Below are 25,198 nucleotides of genomic sequence, written 5' to 3'. Positions count from 1 at the left end.
CCTCTCCCTTTTTAGAATGTATAATACATATGAGTTTAGCTCCTATGAAATACTACATTATTTATTATTATGTGAAAACAATACAAACCATTCTTGAAAACATCTATTGCAGGAACATTTTACCCTTGCTGCAGTAATTAGCCACAAACTCCATAAAAGTATAGGCCAATGACTTTGGTTCTCATGACTTTGAAATATCAGGCTAGGTGTCTAAATATGGACTTAAGAGTCAAACACTAGTGTTACATAAGTTGATAAAGGGTGACACTATTTGAGCCCCACCATTGTAAAATATTTCAACTTTAAATGCAACTTGCCTTGTGTATATTTTCATATGCTCTGTGTTCTAAGGCTTTATAGTATTTTGGCAGTAGCATAATGGTTTATTGTTGCATGACAGTAGTTAGAACATCTAATAAAACAGCATAAATTAGAATTTCTCTAAATTTCAAAAGAAGTGTGTTTTAGAAGCCATTCATGAGTCCTCTAATAAATACTTTTCTAAAGTAACACAGGCCCATCCTTTGAGTGAAATTCCTTAGTTTTCCAATAAGAATGCAGTATCCTTTCTATGCCATCTAGTGATTGTAGTATAAAATGCAACAATTTAAATATAATCAGCGAGGGTTTTTTGAATATTTTTAACAGACCTCCAATGATAACACAAGTTTGTCTTCCTAATACTTTCCTTTTTAAACCCTTTTGTCTTTTATTCTTTGAAGTTTACCTCTTACATATCCATTTCTCAGCAGCCAGTGTAGATATGTCTTCTATGAAATGGTGACATTACTAACTCCATGTGTATGTTAGTCTCTGAACAATAATCAGAGATCCGATTCATTTTTAGGGTTTGCCACGCCATGCTGAGTGGCAACAACTTATGAGTTTTAAAACAAAACATTGTAGCAGCATATAAATTATAGAGCATGATAGATGGGGCAATACTGTTTGCATTCAGTTAGCAGTTATGTCAGGAGTGGCAGAGTTTAATGCCCCTCTCAATTGGGTTTTCCCATGAAGGTGGATCAGAGACACCAAATTTAATCAATAGAGGTATGGACCAAAAAAAATAAATAAAGCAAAAGGTGGATATTCATGTATCATGAGTCTCAAGCCAAAAAAGTTAAACTCTTTGCAGATTACCTCTTAAACCAAGAGTGGGCAAACTTTTTGGCCAGAGGGCCACATCAGGGTGCGAAACTGTATGGAGGGCTGGGTAGGGAAGGCTGTGCCCCCCAAACAGCCTGGCCCCTGCCCCCTATTTGCCCCCTTCCACTTTCCACCCCCCTGACTGACCCCCTCAGAACCTCTGACCCATCCAACCCCACCCCTTGTCCCCTGACTGCCCCGGGACTCACCCCCTATCCAACCCCCCCTGCTCCCTGTCCCGACCCCTATCCACACCCTTACAGGTTCCCTGGGACTCCCACCCCCTATCCAACCCCCCCTGCTCCCTGTCCCCAGACTGCCCTCCCCCAATCCACACCCCTGCCCCCTGACAGGCCCCCTGGGACTCCCACACCCTATCCAACCCACAGTTTTCCCTGACCCCTGACTGCCCCAGAACCTCCACCCCATCCAACTGCCCCCGTCCCCTGACTGCCCCCCGGAACTCCCGCTGCCGCCCCCTTACCATGCTGCTCAGAGCGGCAGGAGCTCGCAGCCCCGCTGCCCGGACGGAGCCAGCTGCACTGCCTGCAGGGCGGTGTAGCTGTGGGGAAGGGGGACAGCGCGGGAGGGGCTGGGGGCTAGCCTCCCCGGCCAGGAGCTCGAGAGGTGGGCAGGACGGTCCCATGGGCCGGATGTGGCCCACGGGCCATAGTTTGCCCACCTCTGTCTTAAACTGTACATTCTTTGACCATTTACAGTACAATATTTTTATGTGAGTGCCTCAGGTGCCTTGCACCATGCTAATTGGAATAGTCTTTACTACTCTTTTGCAGTCTTGGGCACTAAACCTGCAAGCGTGCTCACATTTAACTTTACGCACATGAGTATTATCCAAATCTACCTGCGTATGTCTTTGTAGGACGAGAGCCTTGGTTTGTTTTATACTACTTTTTATGTAATTTCGCCCTCATTTATATGAATTAAAGTCTAATATATATCCTGAAATTTAACTAGTAAACTAAGACCAAGCAAAATATTTTCTGTTTTCCTTTATTTCCTCAACAGGAGTAAAAAAAGATATTGAAAAACTTTATGAAGCAGTGCCACAGCTTGTAAAGGTGTTCAAAATTAAGGAAAAAATTGGAGAAGGTAAATGTATATTTATTTGCTTGAATTTTCATGTACCTGAGAAATACACATTTTAAGAGTATAAAACTATATAATGAAGTCCAATATTGGCAAATTCTAGTATGAGAGCCATTTTATGGATTGCTTTTTAATATTGTTAGAAATAAATGGGCGTTCTAATATTTAGTTGCAAGTACAAATGCTGGTAGATAAGTTTTTCCAAAGAGATTTTCCTGCCAGATTCTTGAAACCTGTTACCCAGTGGTTCTCAAACTTTTGTATTGGTGACCCCTTTCACATTTTTATGTATTTAAACACCATGATAAATGCTGGAGGCAAAGCACAGGGTTTGGGGTGGAGGCTGACAGCTTGTGACCAGCCATGTAATAACCTACTAACCCCCTGAGTGGTCCCAACCCCCAGTTTGAGAACCCCTGCTCTTACCAAAGTAGACTGGTCTAAATCAAAACAAGATGTTTAAATCACATACACTTTAAACTGCCATAGGTTGCTGCAGCTCTTGGAGTAGATCTAGCCAAGCATGTCTACGCAAGATTTAATCCACCTATATTTGTCTGTAAAGTGTACATTCTAAATGTACAATTATACTCTGGTGAGACATTTCACTACCAGCAAAGTAGTCTCTGCTTTTCCAATATTAAACCCTATGGGTGGGGCTAAGAGAGGAGAATGGATGATTATTGCCAAGATATTTTTAATATATGGGCTCAAACTAGGCACACAGTAAAATTTTCAAAATTTGACAATGGGACATAGGCTGCAATTCTGTGATCATGCATATGCTTTACTATGAGTAATCCCATTGAAATCAATGGGATTGCTCAGGGCAATAAAATTAAGCATATGTATAAATATTTGCAGAATGGGAGCCTACACATTTTTGAAAATTTTACCCACACGATCTTTGAAAGTTTTTCACTATTGATGTTTTGACTTCTCTTCAAAAGTCTAGAAAGTAGAGGTTTAATTTTTTTAAACAGCTATTTGATTGTAATACTTGTGATAGCTTGCTAAATGTTTAAAAACTTAGTAGCTTTACCGACTAAATTTAAAAGAAAGCTACATATTTAGTTCGGAACAGCAATCTGAAAATTCAAGAGCATGGAATGCTTCTTGTCATGAACAAACAATAAAGTGTCATTAAATAAGGTTCTCATTTACAACTAGTGTTTCTAACCCTGTTGATCGAAATGAATATGTTGCTAAAAAGTGACATTTGTGACACTGGCAATACCGAAAGCTTATGTGTAAAGATGTGTTTCTACTTGCACTAACTTAGGGTGTGGGGTCATATCCTCCCTTCAGTTTCTCTCCCCAACAAGGCAAAGGTCTTGCTACTTATTAATAGTTATTGATATTATTCCTTTATCTCAAGTGGAGGGTTCTGTGTTTTTGTTGCTGATAGTATTGAGGTTGATTCTTGCTGGCAACTGTGATCTGTATATGCAACCATAGACTTGTTATGCTTGCATACTGGTCAAACATTTGTGGTTGTAATTACTTTAAATTATATTTTATGGTCTATTAATAAGAAATGTTACTTATTTTGTACTTCCCAATTTCTGGACACTAATGGCTAATTTTCTTAAAAATTTGTTTATTGATAACCCTGAAGTACTTAAGTGGCTTTCTGTACTAAAACCACTTTTTAAAGGTTTTCCTCATGCTTTAGCCTTGACTTGAAAAACTATTGTTTTGTGTCACAAACTTAACTTGACTCAAATAGATTCTCTTTCACCACAAGTGCAGCAGTCAGACCAGTAACATGAAATACTTTAACGCAGCTAATCCAAAGAAGTTAAACATAGGCTTCATACTTTCTTACAGGTACTTTTAGTTCAGTTTATTTGGCCACAGCCCAGCAACAAGCAGGATGTGAGGAAAAAATGGCTTTGAAACACCTAATTCCAACTAGTCATCCTCTACGAATTGCTGCTGAACTTCAGTGCCTTACAATAGCAGGGTAGGTTAAACAAGACACTTTTTTAAGCAAAAGGAATTAAAGATGTCATAACTGAATTTAAATGTCATTTAAAACTAAGTTGTATGTCTAGTTACTTTTTAGTTTTGGTACTACTTGCATTTTGCTGGAGTTTTGACCACAAGAAAAATAAAAAAAAAAAAAATAATCAGTAACTCTTTATAGCAAGGGCATACCATAAATGGATCATGTTCGCTATAATGCTCATGTTGCTTTATTTGCAGCTAACTTTGTATTTGCTAGTAAAAAGTTCTAGGAGTTACACAGTATACGTATGCTATCAAACATGGTTTAGGTAGGAAATAGCTGTGATCTCTAGTACATCTGAAAGTACTGGCCAATGGCACTGAATTCTCTTCACTGGTTTAGGAATGGAGGTGCTTTGATGATATTTGCTGCTTCCAAGGCGGATGGTTGGAATAGCTCTTTCCTGAGATTAAGCCAGTTGCTCTCAAAGGGCTCAATCCTGGATCATGCAAATCCATGGGAGCAGACTCAAGCCCTAAAAGTGGGCCATGACACACCAATGGTCTGGAGAGCCCTTCATTGCAAATTGAAGAATGAAACACTTTGAGAAAAGTAATGAGGGGATTGTGTTCAGAGTACATGCTGATAGGTTGCTGGCAGTGTGGAATTTGTGTATTAATAGAAAAAGCATTGCTGAAGTTTTCTGTGGGAGCCAGGTGAAATAACCTATTTTCTGTTTGTTGTTTCAAGATAGTACTTTGTTTTTCCTTTAGGGGGCAGGATAACGTTATGGGAGTTAGATATTGCTTTAGAAAAAATGATCATGTAGTTATCGTTATGCCATATCTGGAACATGAATCCTTTTTGGTGAGTCCCACCCTTCTTTTTATATAAGCAGTAAAATACTTAATTATAAAGAGTTGCAAAATTACAACATTCAAATAATCTTTCAGGACATTTTGAACTCTCTCTCTTTTGAAGAAGTACGAGAATACATGTTTAATCTGTTTAAAGCATTGAGGCGCATTCATCACTTTGGTATTGTTCACCGTGATGTCAAGCCCAGTAACTTCCTGTACAACAGGCAGCTGAAAGAGTAAGTCTACACATGACTTTTATGATGATCTCATTTAGGAACGTGTGCCTTGACAGAACATAGTAAATTAAGTTTCTGGGTTTTTCCTTCCAGCTATACAATATGTGCTTAAGCAGTAGAACTAAATATATATATAAAAAAATTCTTATTTAGAGTTTAGGGACTTGGTCAGGGTGGGAAAGAAGAAATAATATAGTAAGCATGAAAAAATTTTGGATCACAAAATGGCAAATACTTTTAAAAAAATTAATTTAAACTCAATGAGTAAAATAAATAAAATTGTTGCATGTTCAATAAGATTAAACTGAATAAAATCACTGTTTACTTTAACATAGTTAATACTGACCTTTATTTGTGTACTGCATAGGTTTTCAAAGAATGCATGTGTTAACCTGTTTGTGTCTTGCAGCACACCTCAAGTGTGCATAGCAAGAAAGTTGATGTTTTCTTTTTGTCTTCCACTATGTAGCTTTTCTACAGATTAGCTATTCCTAAAACTAGGTCAGGTTGTATTAATTATCTTTTGTCTGCAAGTAACTAAATTAAAGGTAGCTAGTGTGATACTGTCCACCTTTTGCAAGGAGTTATTAGTTGCCTTCCTGTCAGTGAGTAGCTATATCCTCATGGCTTGGTAAATATTTCACTACAGTCCATACAAGAATAAGGTAAAACTTTATAGGGAAAACTGTCTTCCACAGAATTTGTAGACGTGTAGATTGGTGCAAGTAATTTTCTTAACTCTCAGAACATGAATTTCTACCATATTGCTTGTTTACTCTGCTAGAATCATTTTAGAAAAGCATTCTATTATTTCTGAAGAGTGTTTTAGGAGATCTGATGAGTCAACTGTTGCATGCATGAAACAAAATAGTGACTCAGAATGACTTTCCCATGGCAAGTAATAAGCATTTATGTATGTATGTGCCACCAGCTTTTGTGGAACCAAAAAGTCTTCAATTAAAAAAAAGTTGTAGTTCTCAATGTAATGGGGTCAGCACCCACCTCTCACAAGCACCTGCTTTGGTTGGGGGTGTCCACAGTCTTTAAACCAGTCTACCCCTGGTATGGGGCCATATCTCTAGGGCCTCCTCCCCGGAGACAGTCTTCCTGCAACTGCCCCAGGCTCAGTCCCTGCAGCCAGCCAAAAGTGCCTTCACTGCTCCCCTGGTCCCAGCTAGCAGACTCTCTTTGGCTCAGTCCTAGCAGCCAGCCAGGAGCCTCTCGCTCCCCCAGTTCCTGCCCCTATGTAGCTGTCCATTGTGCTGCAGTTCCCTCAGTCAGCCAGGCTTGCAGTCCTTTCTTCTCCAGCTCTAAGCAGCAACTGCCCTGTCTCTGTAGATCCTTTTAATAGTGCCCTCCTGGGCCTTGATTGATTGCTTCCCCCCTGCAGCCACTCCAGACTGCTTGGAAGACCTCTCCACTGCTCCTTTCCTGGGATAAGTGTGGCAGGACCCTGAGGCCTCCAGCAGGGGACCTCTGCACATAGTCCACCCCATCACACTCATCATTGCCAAGAAAAAAAAAACTTTCCGATGTGAATCAAGTGTAAACTCATGCAGTCGTATCTTCTGAAGTCTGCAGCCAGCTCCAATGGTGCTGCTGAGAGGTTGCCAGACTTCAGCATTGTGAAAACTTATAGGTCTTGTCTGTTTTCACTGTTACTATTGGGATCCCTTTGGACAGCAGTGAAATTGATAAGAATCAAGTAAGATTCACTCAGCTGTTGTCCGAGGTAGTTCTGTACAATAGTGGAGGCAGGCACTGGAGTTATTGACTAGGGAAATGGATTCTAAAGGTGAGACTGATGGGTGGGGTTGTAAACCCCTCTGGTAGCAGCCAGAAAGCTGAAGGATCAAGTAGCAAAGACTCCACACAGATCTTCTGAAGGCTGGGGAAAGGTTAATGTAGCAAAGACCCACCCAGTCTTAGAGAATGAGATGTGGGGAATAGAGAGACTGTTCAGTCTCCTTTCCAGCATCCAGTGTGGGATAGATGATGGCTTTAAATGTATCAGATATGTACTAGCTAGAAGCTGGTATGGAAAATGAGTCCCCAAGCAGCACCCTGGTAGAAATTCCAGCACCATCCCATTTTTTAGGAGCTTGGTACAGGCACAAGGTGGGGATTGACTTCTTGTTTGGACATAGCTCCAGACTTAGGAAAGATAGTGGACATTACTGGCTAAGGGCACTTAGGTTTAGTCCTCTGGCTATTAAATAGCAAGTAACATTTTCAAGCCCAGAGCATGTGTGTGTGAGAGTGTGTATGAAATTTCAGTGGGAAAAATGACAAAATATAGGGAGAAGGTAAAGGTAAGATAAGGGATGGGGGGGGGGATTTGACACTGAAAACAACTCAGGGAAACAATACAAGTGAAAGTATCTATAACAATATAGTAAGCAAGGCTTATTGATTAGTATTCAGTGTTTATTCACTGGTGTTTGTCAAACTGTATTGGATAATTTTTTTATATTTGACCAGCCCTAAGAATGAGATAGAAAATTGATTATTACGGTTACAGCATATAACTGTTCTTTAAATTGCAGTGGATATGGTGGAACAACTATTTCACTTGGCTAATATGTTTAAATAATCTAGGTAAGAGGGGTCAGCTAAATTTTCAAACCCTGTGTGTTGAATGCCAATGTATACCTTAGCTTCTGTTCTAAGGAACTGTTTTTTTGTTTGTTTTGTTTTAAGTATAGTATAATTTTCTTAAATTGTCTTTTTAAATTTGTGTCTTTTAGGTATGCCCTAGTAGATTTTGGTTTGGCACAAGGAACCCCTGATACGAAAATAGAACTACTGAGAGTTGTCCAATCTGAAAGCCAACAGGAAAGTTGCTCACAAAATAAGCCTCACCTAACCTTGGGAAACAGGGTTTCTGTCAATGGTACAGCATCTAGACAGATAGCTCAGCAGTCAGCCTCAAAAACATCTGATAAATGGTGCTGCTCACAAATGCAGAACAAACAAGGAAAAGGAAAGGTTCTGAGTCTTTTTCACTAATATTGCTGCAGGAGTTTATTTAATGTATTACTTCATCCAACAGGGGGAGATGTAATACTAAAACAATTTGTCAGTGTCCAATTCCAAATCTTACTGTGTGTGCACTTATGCAACATGTTGGAAAAGTTTTGTTAGAGTTAAACTGTTTGTGAAAATGGAACTAGTTTCTGAATAACTACGTTGGCCTGGAACATTACTTCACATTCAATGTCTACTATATCTAAAAATGAAAATAGTGGATTCTTATGTAATGTTGCATGCTGTGTAAAATGCAGTAATGTTTGGTGAGCCCCTGAATCTCCTTATGTAAAAAAGAGTTAACATTTTAGCAATACATACCATGGCTTCCCTCCCCACAGAAAGTTTCTCATCTCCATTTTAATTACACATCAAAATACAACTGCTGTACATGTATATTTCAGGGTGTATTGGCATATTTCTGGAGTGCGATTTTTTTTTTGTAAGCATGTTTATGGGTTTGTCTAGACTGTTTTCTTCATACACAGTAAGCTGGTGCCTGAAAGTGACTTGTATGCAGCTGTTTTTGCCTTATGTCACATCACACTTTTAAATACTGTCAGATTACAGCTGACAGTGTTACAGATTGAATTCTTATTGTCCTTTTTTGCTATTGTAGGAGGGGTCTGTGCACCATTCTGTCCAGCGCTCTGTCTTTGGAGAGAGAAATTTTAATATCCATAGCTCCACATACCAGGAGAGCCCTACAATAAAAGTAAGCAATACTGCTCACCAGGAACACAATCAATTATACATTTAAATAGTTGAACTTATTTGTGTTTCAGTACTAGATATCCCTAACTACTATTTGTGATTTGTTGTGGCACAAAAAGTTATTGAACAGAATTGGCATTTTAGCAAAGTCTTACATTTACTAAAGACTTAAGTGATTTTTTTCCAAGCTGTTTGAGTGACAGTTACTGTTATGGTCTAGTTGTTGCCCCACCTGATTTTGTTTATATAGTAATTAATCTTTTTCTATCTGTGTAGTTTAGAAATTATTCCAAAAACTTGCTTTTGTATTCTGCAGTTGATAAGGCTACAGAGAAAACAGACTACGTTTGTAATAAACATTTTTACTACACTGTTTATAATCTGGACATGATGTCTAGTGAAAAACTAGACATTAGCAAGAAAAACCCTAACTATGAACTAAAGCAGAGGGTTTGGCTAACAGTGATATTTTAACTGGGCAGTTTAGGCTTTGAAATAATGTTGCCAAATACTAGCATCTAACTCCACGTCTTAGTGTTTTTCGATTCCCATTTTTACAGCAAGTCTCTTTATTAAAGAGAAAAAGACAAAACCCTAGCCAATAACTAAATTACATTATACTGGTAAACACAATGTTACTGTAATTTCAAAGTACTTATGAATATATTGTGGATATGAATTAGTAGTAGTCACTGAAAAATGTCTAATTTTCCAGGAAAACCACCACTATACAAATCTTAAATCCCTTGGTACTTTTATTAGCCATTGAGATATCAGTAAATAGGACTGGTGGTCTCCTCTTTTAAAACTGGTAACATGTTTTTGTTAGTTCTTTCAAACACTTTAATGGAAGGGGAAGAGTGAAGCAAAATGGAAGTAGCGTTTAAATGTTTGAAACATGTAGAAAAGAGGTGGGCAAACTACGGCCTGGGGGGGCCACATCTGGCCCGCGGGACCATCCTGCCTGGCCCCAGAGCTCCTGGCCCAGGAGGCTCACCCCTGGCCCCTCCCCCACTGTTCCCTCTCCCATGCAGCTACACCACCACATGGGCAGAGTGGCAGGAGCTCGCAGCCTCACTGATAAGGGGGTAGGGTAAGAGGTTCCAGGGGGCAGTCAGCAGACAGGGAACAGGGGGCAGAGGTTCTGGGGCCATCAGGGGGTGTGGAACAGGGGCGTGGGGGCGGTTTGGATAGGGGTGGGGGTTCTGAGTGGGACAGTCAGGGGGCAGGAAGTGGGAGGGGACAAATAGGGGGCGAGAGCCAGGCTGTTTAGGGGGGCACAGCCTTTCCTACCCAGCCTGCCATACAGTTTCACACCCCAATGTGGCCCTCAGGCCAAAAAGTTTACCCACCCCTGATTTAGAACATATAACATCTGTATTACAGCTCATAAAGCAATCAAAGGTGATGGATGTTGCATCTAGAAAATTAGCAACAAAGAAGAAGATTATTTCTACAAAAGCAGTGAACAATGGTGTAGCCAAGAAAGCCGCCAACAGTTGCCCAGCTATCTTGACCTGTGACTGTTATGCAACAGATAGAGTTTGCAGTGTTTGCCTTTCAAGGTAATTTGCTTTGATGATTTTGTAAAATCAACTTCAGTAAATCTAAGCTTCTAACATTGCTTGACATCACAGGACAATTGATTTAGTAAGTGAAAGATAGCATTAGACCTATGCAAGTTATAAGCATTAGAACACAATGTGTATTCTAACCTGACAAAGGTCATGGATTTCATATAGTACTAACTAACTTTCTCATTGCAGATAAATGCAATTATTTGTAGTTAAAATAGTTTGACATTGAAAGAGTTTTCTCCATTGGATGTTAGTTGTAAAGACAGTTTCTTTAAGGTGTGGGGGGCTTTTTAATTTCAGTAAGGTAAAATAGCTTAACAATTCTCTTCATTAAAATCCTGAAATGGGTTTGTGACAGGCCTTATTTACACCTAGATGGGTTTCCCGATAGATATAGATATCTACACACCCACACACAGAGATATATGCATCTAGATACATATATAGTAGTGGTTCCCAAACTTTAAACAACCTATGAACCCCTTTCACTAAAATGTCAAGTCTCATGAACCCCCTCCTAAAAATGAATATTTCCAGGGATTCTCTCCTTTACCAGGTATAAATTATAAAAGCATTGATCTTGGAAATATAAAATGTGTTTTTATGACATGCTTATCACACACTATTATTAATTATTGATCATTAATTATTGCAGTATTACTACAGTATGAAAACAGCAACACTCTTCCAAGATCTCACTTTCATAGCTTGTATCATTATGAATTAGCCTGTTATAAGACAAGGCTCCTATGTTTCATCAAGGAGTATCAGACATGAAACAGCATGAAGGAATTTAAGAAGCCAACTCAAAGAGTTCCTCCTACACAAGCATTCAGATCTTAAGCAGTCCAGGCAAACAACGCACGTTACAACAAATCTTAAACTTGTTCTTCATAATTTTTAAAACTATACTAGCTGCCTATTTAATTTTAAAAACAGCAAAAAACATCCACCTCCCTTTCCATTTCTTACAAGGAGTCTTGAAGTTTATCACACTGAGGAGATTTAGATATGCTTGCTTTGATCTGCTTAGCTTTTGGAAGTCCAGGAGCTCTGGGCTGCTGGCTCCATGCTATTGCTAGGGACAGCTCTGTCCATCATTAGGGAATTTTTTCCTGAGAATCTCCTGTAACATTTTTGCAAACCCCCAGGGGTTCATGAACCCCAGTTTGGGAACCACTGATATACAGAGAGCACTCTCTCTATCTCTACACACACCCCTACAGCAGTTACCCTTCCCAATGGAGAAACAGTTTGTAAGGAAAGCGTAGATCACTATAGCAGGGAAGGAATGCTTATAAATGGATGATATCAAGAAGGCTGAAGTGTTTGATGCCTATTTTGCTCCAGTCTTTGCTAAAAAGGGTTAACAAAGAGGACACAGGAAATTATGGGCCAGTCAGCCTAACTTGGATACCTGGAAAGATACTGGAAGAAATTATTAAACAGTCAATTTATAGACACCTAGAGGATAACAGGGTTATAAGGAATAGCCAAGATGGATTTGTCAAGAACAAATCCTGTCAAGCCAAACTAATTTCCTTCTTTGAGTGGGTTACTGGCTGGGGGGGGGCACGGGCAGGGGCAGGAAATGTGATACCTTGATTTTCGTAAGGCTTTTGATCCCAAATGGCATTCTCACAAGCAAGCTAGGGAAATGTGGTCTAGATGAAATAACTGCACAACTGGTTATCAGAATAGTTATCAATGGATTGGTGTTATACTGGGAGGGTGTATCTAGTGGGGTCAGTCCTGGGTCTGGTACTAGTCAATATTTTCATTGATGACTTGGATAATGGAGTGGAGAGTCCACTTATAAAATTTGTGGATGACACCAAATTTAGAGGTATTGCAAGCACTTGGGAGGACAGGATTAGATGCAAAACAACCTTGATAAACTGGAGAATTAGTCTGAAATCAACAAGATGACATTCAATAGAGGCAAGTGCAGAGTACTTCACTTAGGAAGGAGAAATCAAATGCACAACTACAAAATAGGGAATAATTGGCTAGGTGGTACTGCTGCTGGATCTGGGGGTTATCTGCTGAAAAGGATCTGGGGGTTATAGTAGATCAAAAATTGCAGATGAGCCAACAATGTGATACAGTTGTGAAAAAGGCTAATATCATTCTGGGATGTTTTAAAGAGTGTTTGAGAGTCATGGGAGGTAATTGTCCACTCTACTTTATACCTCAGCTGGAGAACTGTGTCCAATTCTGGACACATTTTAAGAAAGATGTGGATGAATTGGAGAGAGTCCAGAGGAACAAAAATAAGATTTAGAAAATCTGACCTATGAGGAAAGGTTAAAAGGTCTTGAGGAAAAAAAATGAATTGGGGATCTGATAAGTCTTCAAATATGGTAAGGTCTGTTATAAAGAGGCCTGTGACAAGTTGTTCTTCATGTCTATCAGTGTAGGACAAGAAGGAAGTAATGGGCTTAATCTGAAGCAAGGGAGATTTAGTTTAGATATTAGGAAACCCTTTCTAACTCTTAAAGGTAGTAAAGCTCCAGAATAGGCTTCCAAGGGAGGTTGTGTAATCCCCATAATTGGAGGTTTTTAACAACACCTTGGACAAACACCTATCAGGGATAGTCTGAGTTTACTTGATCCTGCCTCAGTGCTTGATGACTTCTTGAGGGCCCTTCCAGTTCTACAATTCTATGATTATACCAGCAAGAGAGTTTCGGCAGTATAGATTAAACCGGTTCCCCAAACGCAATAAGCTAAACCAGGAAGATTTTTTTTCTTGCAAGAACTGCGTCTGCACTAAGGCTTTGCTGGAATAGCTATGTCTGTTAGCACTATGACTTTTCACATCCCTAACAGACATAGCTATGCCAGCAAAACTTAAGTGTAGGCCAGATCATATGGTTTGACTCTTCCAGGGACATTTATTTAAAAAGGAACTGAAATGCTGTTAAAAAAAACCCAAAAACCTTAAAGTATAGAATTATTTAACTTCTTTGTTTATGAAAACTTTACATCTTAAAACCAAAGATTTGAAAAATTTAGGCACTACTTAGCTAAGCAGTCAAGACTTGAATTCAGGGTTCCATATTTCTCTTGCAAGAATCTGTCATGTCTTCCATTTATTGTAGATATTTCTAGGCACCTACAAGAACTCTGAGTAGTCTTCAAATGCTGTGCAAAGGAAATAAAGAACCATGAACTCAGATCTTGGCAAGTAAATAAGAGGACACTTTTTTGTTAAACAAATTTAACTTGTATCTGGAAACTTACACTATGTGAATGGTTTCAAAAATAGCAATACCACATCTGAAATTGTCACTTCATTTGAAATTTCAATAAGTTCTAGTATTTATAAGGCATTTTGGTGCCCTTTAACATACTGTTTTCTGCACATTTGGTTGTTCATCGCTAAAAGGAAAACTGTAAATTTGTCTTGAAGCTTAAGATCAGGAGGGAAGTTAGGTTTTACCTTTTTTTCCCTCTAGACATGTGTAAGTAAGTTGTAAGGACATTTATCATGTACATGCCTTAATAGTCAGACTGGCCAAACAATTTGGCATTGCAGTTCAAATCCATCCCATATGTGGAGTTAACTTCCATTCAGATGAGCCATTCCTCCATCAGGGATGTGGGTTATTTCAACAATTCTTTGCATTAATGAGAAAGTTCTGTTTACTGGGTGTGGTTTCCAAAATACTATATGATCCCTTACTTGCTGGTCTAAATGATTGTCAAAATACAGTCACATCAATCTTGTTAGTCAGATGTGCCTTTTTACTGAGTATGGAGCATGGGGGGTTGAAGTTACTAATTCAGAAAACAAACCTAACCCCTGCAGGCCAGACAGATCGTGACACTCAAAGTTTAAGATGAACTAACTAAATGTTTATATGTGCTTTAACTTCACACCCCTGTGCGGATGCTTTCATTCAAAAGTAAAGTGGCTTTAAGCCATGTGCTTTAACTAAAAGCGTGAAGTTAATTCATCTTTGCTTTTCTGAGTGTCCCCGTGTAAGCCAGCCCTTAATAGAAATCATGCTGCAGCTGAATGGAACTGAAAACATCATGATGGAAGCATGCAATTTATTTGTGTACTATTCTCTCACCCTAAATATTGTGTGTATTCAACACAATATTGCCAGTTTAAAATGTTAATACTGGAACATACCACAATGTTGACATGTCTCATGGAAGCATATGTTAGAAATGGTTTTAAAAGTCTATTGTAACTAGAAACATTATGAATTATGTTTCCTATTACACTTTAAATGCGCTTTTCTTTTTTATTACAAGACGTCAGCAAGTTGCACCTAGGGCAGGTACACCAGGATTCAGAGCACCAGAGGTGTTAACTAAGTGCCCTACTCAGACTACAGGTAGTATTCATCAGACTGAAATTAGTGACTCTTCTATACTTGGGTCTTCCCCATTTGTGCATATTACTTTCTCTGATTCTATTAACTCCTTTTCTGTTTACATGTGGAATTCATTTTATTGGCCTTTCTAACATTGTTCAAGCATTTCGTTTTTTGTTGTAGTTTTTTTATTAAAATGTTCATTACTCAGGCTGAAGAACAAGTTAGGAATGTTTTTAAAATGTTTGAAACTTGAATACATCTTAATTCATTTAAGGCAGAGAGCCATATGTGGCAGTTCAGTAGAGTTTGTGTTTTTAAAAAGACAGAACTTTCAGCTTTTTCCAACTTTTTGGCTTTGTATCAGTTTAAATGTTCTGAAGTGCCCCCCCCCCTTTATACTTCAGATGCTTTTAAAGAGAGATTCAATCAAACAATGTGCTTTCAGAGCAAGTATAATTAACACAGTATGTCTGCACACATTCTTAAAAGACCACAGGAAAAGCTGATATTGACTACTTGATCTGTGCAGGCATCCAGAAATCAATGGATGTGAGATGAACAGACTTAATATATATATATATATATATTTGAGTAATCAAGATTGCTTCTGAACAGGTTCCTCCAATCCCCCAAACTCTTACTCCTGGATAGAAAAGTCAGGGTTCAGACTTCATAAAGTTTTCCTTTTTTCTTATTGAGATGTATACTTGTACTAGATTGCCGGCACACACCCCTTTTCGAGTTAAAAAAAATCTGAAGATAAAGACCGCTATAGTCTAATAGTTTAAAGGGAAAACGATGGTTAGTCTGTCAGCCACATAGCTGATGTAAATACTGTGGAAAGGAATGTGTTTATGTGAAAAGTGAGACTAATAAAAAGCAGTCAGTGGAGTAGTTGGAAGTTATGATACATAAGAAAAGAAAAAATGCAAACACTCAAATCATGGATTAAATCATTGAGAGAAATGAATTTTAAGGTTGAAGCATGGGACTGGAAGATATGCAGCCTAATCCTAGTTCTCCCAGACTTATTTTTGTGGCCTAAGTCACTTAGGGCAGGATCCACAAAGATATTACGTGTTGCACACCTAACCCCTGTGTGCCCTGCTGCCTAGTGGAATCCTCAGCCATATGTTAGTAAACAAGATGAGGAGAGTTTGGCAGTTAAGGGAAGCATCATCAGAAGCTAGCAAACTGAGTAAGGAGCCACCTAAGCTAACTCAGAATAAAAAACAGAGGTCAGGGGTGGGCCTTAGGCCCAGATCTTCAGTGGTATTTAGGCACCTAACTCCCATTGATCTGGGCCTTAAGTGCCTGACTGAGAGGCCCAGAGGTAGGCACCTCCCTCCACCTGGTATTCTCACCAATGAACCTTCTCCTGGAGTTAGGTGCCTAAGCCAGGTGAGCTACTTAGGTATCCAATGCCCTATCAGCTGAAACCCAGGCGATTCATGCACCCCCCCCCCCCACCCAAAAAAATAATAAAACATCTTCTGAAATATCAAATGGCCTGGAAGTTAAGACACTCATTTGGGTTGTGGGTTCAAGTTCCTGCTTCAAGTCAGGCAGTGCAGGGATTTGAACCAACGTCCCAGGGGAGTGCCCTAAGCAAACAGACGCATGCCAGCCTAACCTATTGGGACGGTTCCACTTTGTATTAAATAATTAAATATTCATTGAGACAGGGACTTGAACCTGGATCTCCTGCATGCAATGTGAATGCCCTAGCCATTTGGTTATAGTCAGTATTGCTCTCTGAATATTTATACGTACAAAGAGCAGAGTTTCAACAGGTGAGACCCCCACACCTGTATACCCAATTGTCTAGTGGTTAGGGCACTCACCTGGGATGAGGGAAAGCTGGGTTCAAGTTCCTGCTTAAAGTCAGGTCCTTCTCATCCCAGGTGAGTGTTTTAAGCAAACAGACATGCATGTGCCAACCTGCAGGGGAATGCCTACTTTGAGAATGCTGTTTCATGGCTTGGTTTGAGCGAGGGCTTGGATTAGTTTGTTCATTCAGTGGTGGCATCAGCACTTAACTCTGCAAATGCTGACCTGTGGAAATGTAGTCATCTACAGGATTAGGCAACAACGGAGTGGCAGTTTTGCGAATGTTAGAGGCACCTAAATCATGGACATAGATGCCTAAAGAGGCAGTTAGGCACTTAAATACCTTTGTAGATCTAACCTTTAATATCTATGGCTCTGCTTCCCCATCCATAAAGTGAGGGTAATATTTAACTACCCCATAAAGGCCTGATGCTAACTTCATCAATGATTAGAACTTTGAGATCCTCCAGAAGTGCAAAGTACCACTTTGCATCTGTATGCCCATAATTCCATCTGTTTAGCTATTTCTTCATTAAAGAGTTTAACCACTAGTTTGATAATTTCAGGTAATTTAGCACTTTACATATTCAGATCACCCTTGAGGCTGTGTTTGTAAGTGAAATAATTAAATTCAGATCTATATAATTCATTCTACAAACCACAAACTTTTTTTGGAAAAAAGTTAAAAGCTGTTATTTTTCCTCTCGGAAGCACACACAACTGTTCAACCCCTCTTTTCTTTTCCCTACCATCCCTCAAATAAATGACAGACAATTATTTTCATAACTCTAATGCTGAAAGTTTCCATCATGTTTGGGCAACTTTCCCCAATGCACTATTTGTACTCTTCATAAAACTGTGAAAATGATTAACAACTCTCAACTACTACATTTAAGATGGTTACTTTGTCAGGTGATTTCAGGTTAGAGGTAAAGTCTTCAGTATGATAAATCCATTTGGAATTGCTAAATAATAATCAACTGTTACAGAAAATTACTTACTTCAGATATTTAATTATTTGGAATTAGTGCTGGCTGTATATTTTAAACCTTCCTTTTCCCTAGGCAAATTTTTAGATAATCTCTAGAGCATGTATTATTATTAAAACACTTAAAGTTAATGGCTATTGGCAAGCATTGTAATCCACCAGCCTAATTTTTCCCCCCCCACCAAAAAAGCTTAGTACTGGCTAGAGCTATATCTGCATATTGTGATTGCATGCTTAAAACTAGCATCAGATTAAGGCCTTGATCCTGCAAACACTGAAGTAAATTCTAACTAGACTTAGAGTGGTTCCATAAAAGTCATAGAAGACAATTCATATGGGTAAAGGTATGCATTTGCTTAAGTGCTTACAGGATTGGGGACTAAGGGCTTGTCTTCACTACTGTTAGGGTTAATCAACCTAAGTTATGCTATTCAGCTACATGAATAATGTAGTTGGATCACTGTAGCTTAGGTTGACTTACCCCGGTGTCTTTACTGTGCTGTGTTGACAGACACTCTCCGGTCACCTTCCCTTACTTTTCTCAGAGAGGTGGATCAGAGTTGACCAGAGAGCACTCTGTGGTCGATTTAGCGGGTCTCCACTAGACCCACTAAATCAACCACTGCTGCATTGATTGCAGCAATAGTAAAGACCAGCCCTAAAACTGTACTTAACTTCACCTTTAACCATGTAGATTACATGTCAACAAAATCAATAGGTAATTCATTACATTATTTCTTTTGAAACTTTGCTGGTCACGTGGGTTTTTTTAGACTCCAGATGATAAAGTTGTGGGTTCTTTTTTACTAAAAGCTTGCTTTCGCTTGCAGCAATTGACATGTGGTCGGCAGGAATCATATTCCTTTCTTTGCTCAGTGGACGGTATCCATTTTACAAAGCAAGTGATGATTTAACTGCTTTGGCACAAATCATGACTATTCGTGGATCCAGAGAAACTATTCAGGCTGCTAAAACATTTGGTATGCAAGTTTTTAATTACGGAAAAAAATATCTTTCTATTGTTTATAATTTGCATTTATATAGTGCTGTTCATCCTAAAGAATTCTCAAACTGCTTACAAACTATATATTGCTCTTCACTGAAATGTGGCAATTTCGGGAATGGCATACAGCAACTACGTAATGACTCCTATAGGAATTTGGTTAGAACATTTGAGCTAACATCCTTATTCCTGCAGAAAGTGCCCTGGAGTTTTAAATCAATGTGGCTGAAAATACGGATATTGTAACTATGAGCTTGTTTAAAAGAAAAAGCCATTAGAAATAGTTGGGATTAAAAAAATTCCAGTGGAAACAGGGGGGTTTTTATACAAGTAAACATTTCCGTTCATTGTTTACAACTCAAGCATTGCATCATTTAATATCTGAAAGTGAAACTGACAACATTGTCATTCTCCAAACTGGGAGATGCAAATTATGGAAAACAGCATAAATAAAGAAAGGTGAATTGGGTTTTTAATGTTTCTTTATTTCTACTAATTGAAGGTAGTGGTTTTAAAATAGACAAATTGGTTAAAATATCTTAAAGTTGGTGTGTCTGACCAGAAGTAGTTAGAACTTTACTTTTAACTATTTGATGCATGTTGGGATCAAACAAACAGAAAAAGCTTTTCAAAGCCACACAATGGGTCAGTTTCTGAGCCGCATCTTTCAGGAAGTGCATGATGTGATGTGTTGCTACTGGTGGCTTTGCCATCTGTCCTGCCTCAGTTTAAGTAAGAGCACCACCTACAACTCCAGAATACCACTCTGATTTCTTTTTTTTAAATGGGGCCAGTAGCTGTGTAGCCTGCTGTAAAATGGCAACACAAAAACCTCATGACTACCAAGTCTATAAGTATTAAACATAGGAAAATTGCAAAAGCTAACAAAAAGTACAGTAAAATGTTTAATGTTCCTAGTTTCTCTCAAGTTATATGAAAAGGTAGTTATGTCACTTCACAAATAACTTATCCAAAAACAAGTATGAGAGTTCTTTATAGTTCTTTTCTTCAAATGTAGTTAGCATAGTAGGTTATCCAAAATACAGAGTATGCAGTACGTTATGGAAACACTGCCAGTGAGTCTGTGACTGACCTGGGTTTTGCAATTAAAGCAGGGATTTACCCACTTTATGTATGAGGAATACTGCATATACTCCCCAAAATTACAGCGCTTACTCTTGAATACAGAATGAATTGAGAATTTTCCACTAAATTGGCTTAATTACTTTGTTACAATTAATTAAGAAGTCTCCCCCCCCTCCCCCCGATCTTAATACTGGAATAATGGATACTTCAAACTACCCTTATAGTTAAACTCACTGAAATCTTCTGTATAAGCTACATTTCATGACTTTTTGTAGTATTAAAGGTAACTTTCCCATTTTACTTCTTAAGCTGGGGATAAGAATAATGTATTAAATAATTTCATGTAGAACTGCCCTCTTTCAAAATGGTGACCAGCTCTCATTGTTCTCAGTGGGGCCATGGCCACAGAATGCTGGACTCAGCTTGCTGGAAACCATGGGAGATGATCATTTTTTTTAAAGGGGGAATTTTTGAAAGAAGGCACCTGAATGAAGGACAGCTATGGCCTTTGAGATGTCTCAAACCCTGAAATTTGCAATTGTATACGTGTACTAAAACAGTGCTTAGTAAACACAGTATTTTCCTCATAGGCAAATCAGTATTGTGTACTAAAGAAGTCCCAGCACAGGATTTAAGAACACTCTGTGAAAGACTGAGAGGAACAAATAGCAGCTGTGCTAAATCAACCAGTGATATGCACACCAACTCTTTATATGAGCCTGCTTTGGCAATTGAGTCAGACAAAAAAGTAGAGTTTGCTTCCCAGCCACTTGGGGAAAAAATCCAGCATCTGAAGAACAACTGTCATGAAGGTGACAATGGCTTGGAAATTAAGATAACAGAAAAGGCAACTGATTTGAAAGGATGGGACAGAGTTCCTGATGAAGCTTATGATCTACTTGATAAGCTACTAGATCTAAACCCAGCTACAAGAATAACTGCAAAAGAGGCTTTGCTGCATCATTTTTTTAAAGATATCAGACAGTGAGAAGACACCTGATTCCATTATTTCCTTGATCTTTGCTTCACATGAAAATATTATACAGTATTAGTTTGAGTTTATTTATCTTCATGGCATGTAGTGATCTGCTTTTCTTGTACTGTGTGGAACTGGTTTCTGAAAAAATTACTAGAAATATGTTTCTGGTGGAGGAAGGTTGGCATCATGGATTGGAAGTAGAATATGGAGCATTTCACCTTTTTAAAAATCACAATTTCAAGTCCATTTCTTGTTACTAGTGATGGAAACATCTTCTGATGGCTGTTCAGTGGCCTATGTGAAGTGAATTTATGGTTGTAGTCCAACTGTAGAATTCAAAGTGTTTGCATTACCAAAACCCTTCCTTGCTAACACTTAGATACCAAATATTGAACAAACATGACAGGTGACATATTTTCATCTCCCTACTTTATTGCTGAAGCTCATTGGTGAGGTGTGGGAAATTGCTGTCTGTGCTGTACCTGTTCTAGGAGGAAAAGAAGGACTTAGTCTAAGACTGTCAATAATAAGTTTCATGAGCACTAAGTTGACCTATTTGTTTTTAAATCTTCTAATAAAATTTAAAGCTAATCTTTCCTATAAAATATAATACACAAATGTTTGTTGTGTGTGACTTTTGGTTAACATATGACATTTAGTATTCTGTGCACATGCATACATCCCTTTCTTTTCTCCTTGTGATCCACTTACTTTCCAGCTTGTTGTCCTTTTTGTATTGGACAGCCCAGGTACATTGCCACTGGCCACAGATAGTCTATCCAAGTCATCCCCGGAGAATATTTAAAAAAAAAAAGTAAACTGCTAATCTAGGTGTCAGGTATTGTTTTGACTGTGTAACCTCCGTAAGGGCAAGTGTTCCAAGATGTATACCTTCCCCACCCTGCTTGGGCAGTGGGGATTAGCATAATTGCTCTTATTGTGCACAACCTGTACTTTCTCAACTAAAGTAACATGGGTAACTGTCAATGCACACCTCACTGATTAGCTCATGTGGCATGTATGCATATCAGTATAAGTGTTTTGGAAACTTGCATTTTTCACAAATTATCCATTAAATAAAAGTTTTGCTTTTATAACTTGGGAAGATTGTTTAGTGGTAATAGTTTAAAACTGCCAAAATATTGGTAAGGAAAGGACATCCTGAGGGATGTCTCTGTGCAGAAAATTATAAAAGAAACATCAGCATTTTAATGTTTTCCTGCGTAAATCCCTCAGTGATGGAAAACAGTTCAACGGGCTTCATCATATAGGGCTGCTATATTCAGGGGTTTGTTAGCATTTAAGTCTTGAGCAAGTTTTTCAGAGTGAAAAGGAGTGACTACTTTGCCTGTAAAGTGCTCCAGGCTGAAAATTGCCCTAAAGTATCTCAGCCTAAAAGCAAGTCTAACTTCAAATTGGCTAAACCACAATTTTACTTATTTCTTTGTAAATGTTACCTTGTTTTAAAGTTGGACTGATTTTAGATATATTAACTCAGTGTTTAATTTGATAAGTGAGATAGGCAGTAGATGTTTTATAACTCATCTCCTTTCTCAATATTACTCCGTATACAGAACAGTAGTTGAAAGATTTTTTTTTTAAATGCAGTTATAAATGAATCAAGGTGGAGGCAAAAATTAATCCATGATGCTGCATTTGTGGAATGATTAAACACGGACGCCAGGTTTAGAGGAGTGAATCACTAATGCCATTTACTAGGTGTGCACTTGCATAACTATCAAACTCACAAGGAGGTAAATGGGGAAATATTTATGGTATGCTTCTCTTACTTTCCATTGATCATTGGGGATCCAGGCTTTGCTAAGTTGATCAAAGGCTGGGGTGAAAGTGGACAGTTTTGTGAGAGAAGACTGAACAAGTTATGTGCAATTCCTGTATACTAGCAGATAGAGCTGTCGGCATCAAGAGTTGTCAACAATGGGTCTGTCATCTGGTACTGAGAAGGGTTTAGCCTGTTATGGGGGCAGGGAGAGAACAAAATTTTCCGGACCTTTAAGACATCAATCTTAACCATGCTTTGTGGAATTGTATTGAAAAGTTTTGTCCCATTTATGGTAAAAGGAACTTAATAGAGTAGGGGTGACCCTACTGTTGACAACCATTATTAAATGGGTTTTCCAGCTCCCACTGCCTCAAAGGCAGTTTAAGGACCTGATTTCTTACTGATCCAAGCCATATTTCTAGCCTTGCTTTAGTACTAGTAATAGCAGCACTGTTGTACCATCTTGGGCTGCAGTCATGGAGCAGGGCTGTACTGCTATTCACTGTACAAACACCTACTACTATTGAAAAAAATCATAGTGAGGAAATATCCTCTGGTCTCCTCTCTGAACACATCCAGGCTTATGGAAAGGTTTTGTGGAGAAGAGGAAAAGGTTTCCATTACATAGTATAAATCTAAATACCCTCCACCTGACATGTCTACAGCTTATCTTCTCTGTGGCTACAAAGTTATGTAAGTTGAGCAAGAACTATTTCCCAAAGTGATGCAACTTTAGCACTCTGCATTGCATTTTGGTTATATCACAGTTGTGGATATACAGGGTTTTCCTCATGAACACATAAGTTTGTTATAAATTAAGGGTCTGGCTCTGCAAAACCTTATAACTAGGCATAGTTCTGACTATCATGAGTTGGCCCACTGAAGATACAGTAATACCAGGCATAATACTAAGTGCTTGCAGGATTGGGGCCTAAGCAACAACTGTCCTGTGACTTCTGAAGAAATGTGGGGGTTGTATTTAAAATGGTTAGAGTGAAACTATAAAATTAATAGATGTCACAGATCTTGCAATATTTTCATTATGCAAAGTGAAGTTGGTCTATTTTCAGCAGTTTGGAAAAAAAAAAAAGCTATTCATGCTTTCTACTGAAAGTTTAGTACAATGTCTTTCCATATAAATTTCTTGAAATACTAATGGAATTGCCACTATAAAAGGTTATGAGTAATGCTCTTTGAAAAGGTTACTGCTCTAGCATTTTTATGAAACTTTCCCATATAAGGTGGTGATTATGATAGTGTAAATGCCCTAACGAGGGCTGAAGATGAAAAGCAATTATTTCAACATAGTCAAACTTATAAAGATCTTGAATTGAATAAGAATTACTAAATGATGGTAATCTCACACCATTTCTGGCATCAGCTGTTAGAGAAAAATGTCTGCAGATGTCAGAATATTGATTGCAGAAAATCTTGAAACCCACAAAACCCTGGAGCCCAGGCTTTAGTAATTTCTGCTGTTTATGTAATTTCAGTACAGCACATCGCTGAGAAGTTATTTATCTAAAGGAACTGTGGCCAAATTTGGCAGGCAGTGCTGTCTGCCAGTGTGTATTGTTTCCTCCTACATTCACATGTGCTGTCTGTGGTCTTTCTAGAATACAAGCTGACACCAAGCAAAAATATGTCAACTGCTTAGGTTTTTGGGGTTTTTTTGGTTACTTTCTGCTTATTAGTAATAGTATGGCACACCTTTCAGTACTGGGTGGTGGAAATACTATCCATTGTATTGGTTGAATAACCAAAATGGGGAGTAATTTATTAAATTATTAATGTGTTATGTCAAATTGTTAGGTTTTGAGAAAAGTTCCACAAGAGACTGCGCTAAGTTCATTGTTCAATATATTCACTAACAAACTAGACAAGGAGTTGCAATTTGTTACTCTAGGTTAGCCAGTGATTTGAAACTTGGAGGATAAAGTGAAAAATATATATATGTATAAAAGATTTATAGCACTTTTAAGTTCTAGCTAAGACCTATCAAAGTACCTTGTAAAGGGAAGGAAAAAAAGAATTGACGAAATTCAGTAAGGATAAATGCAAGGTTGTTCATGTAGTGAAGAAAAAACTTAAGGCTTAGGTAGAGGATAGGGAGATTTGGAGAAATGATTTGCCACCAGTATTTTAATGACTGCCATGCATCTTTCTCTCCTACCCCCAAGTGTAGTCCTTATTAACCCCCACCCTTGCACCATAGATGAACTCCCAAGATTCCTCTTCAGCACATCACTGATTTGGGTGATCGATAACTGAACCAGAGGCTGCAAAGGAATATTGTTGCAATAAAAGCCATTCTATACTGAGCTCTCTCAATAGAAGTACTAAAAGAGCAAGAGGGTAATTGCTGCTGCAGCATATGTTGCGAGGCCATAGCTGGAATACTGACTTTTAGACACCATACTATGAATAGGATTATTAATAAATTGCACAGAAACCAAAGGAGGTCAGCAAAAATGATTGACTTGGGAAGCATGACATATGCCCAGAGACTGGAAGAAATGAATATACAGAACCCTGAGAAAAGAAGGTTGTGGGCAGATATAACTATCTGAAAAT

General features: G+C 38.5%; 1 protein-coding gene across 4 annotated transcripts in view; it reads left to right on the top strand.

Moving 5' to 3' along the window:
- Positions 1 to 21,938, top strand: part of CDC7 (cell division cycle 7) — a 49,900-nt gene extending 27,962 nt beyond the window's left edge. For 3 of the 4 annotated variants that reach the window (XM_075131641.1, XM_048861989.2, XM_075131642.1), the window contains exons 3-12: positions 2,176 to 2,259; positions 4,087 to 4,222; positions 4,981 to 5,074; positions 5,161 to 5,303; positions 8,051 to 8,291; positions 8,950 to 9,045; positions 10,431 to 10,609; positions 14,891 to 14,973; positions 18,604 to 18,753; positions 20,453 to 21,938. In XM_075131641.1, the coding sequence (XP_074987742.1) occupies positions 2,176 to 2,259; positions 4,087 to 4,222; positions 4,981 to 5,074; positions 5,161 to 5,303; positions 8,051 to 8,291; positions 8,950 to 9,045; positions 10,431 to 10,609; positions 14,891 to 14,973; positions 18,604 to 18,753; positions 20,453 to 20,850 (1,604 nt within the window). In that variant the 3' untranslated portion in view covers positions 20,851 to 21,938. The remainder of the gene's footprint in view (positions 1 to 2,175; positions 2,260 to 4,086; positions 4,223 to 4,980; positions 5,075 to 5,160; positions 5,304 to 8,050; positions 8,292 to 8,949; positions 9,046 to 10,430; positions 10,610 to 14,890; positions 14,974 to 18,603; positions 18,754 to 20,452) is intronic. The other variant, XM_075131643.1, reaches the window with a different exon arrangement.
- The last annotated feature ends 3,260 nt before the right edge of the window (positions 21,939 to 25,198 follow it).

Source organism: Caretta caretta, chromosome 8, assembly GCF_965140235.1.
Source record: "Caretta caretta isolate rCarCar2 chromosome 8, rCarCar1.hap1, whole genome shotgun sequence".
Taxonomy (NCBI): Eukaryota; Metazoa; Chordata; order Testudines; family Cheloniidae; genus Caretta; species Caretta caretta.
This window is presented reverse-complemented; position numbering and strand designations above follow the sequence as displayed.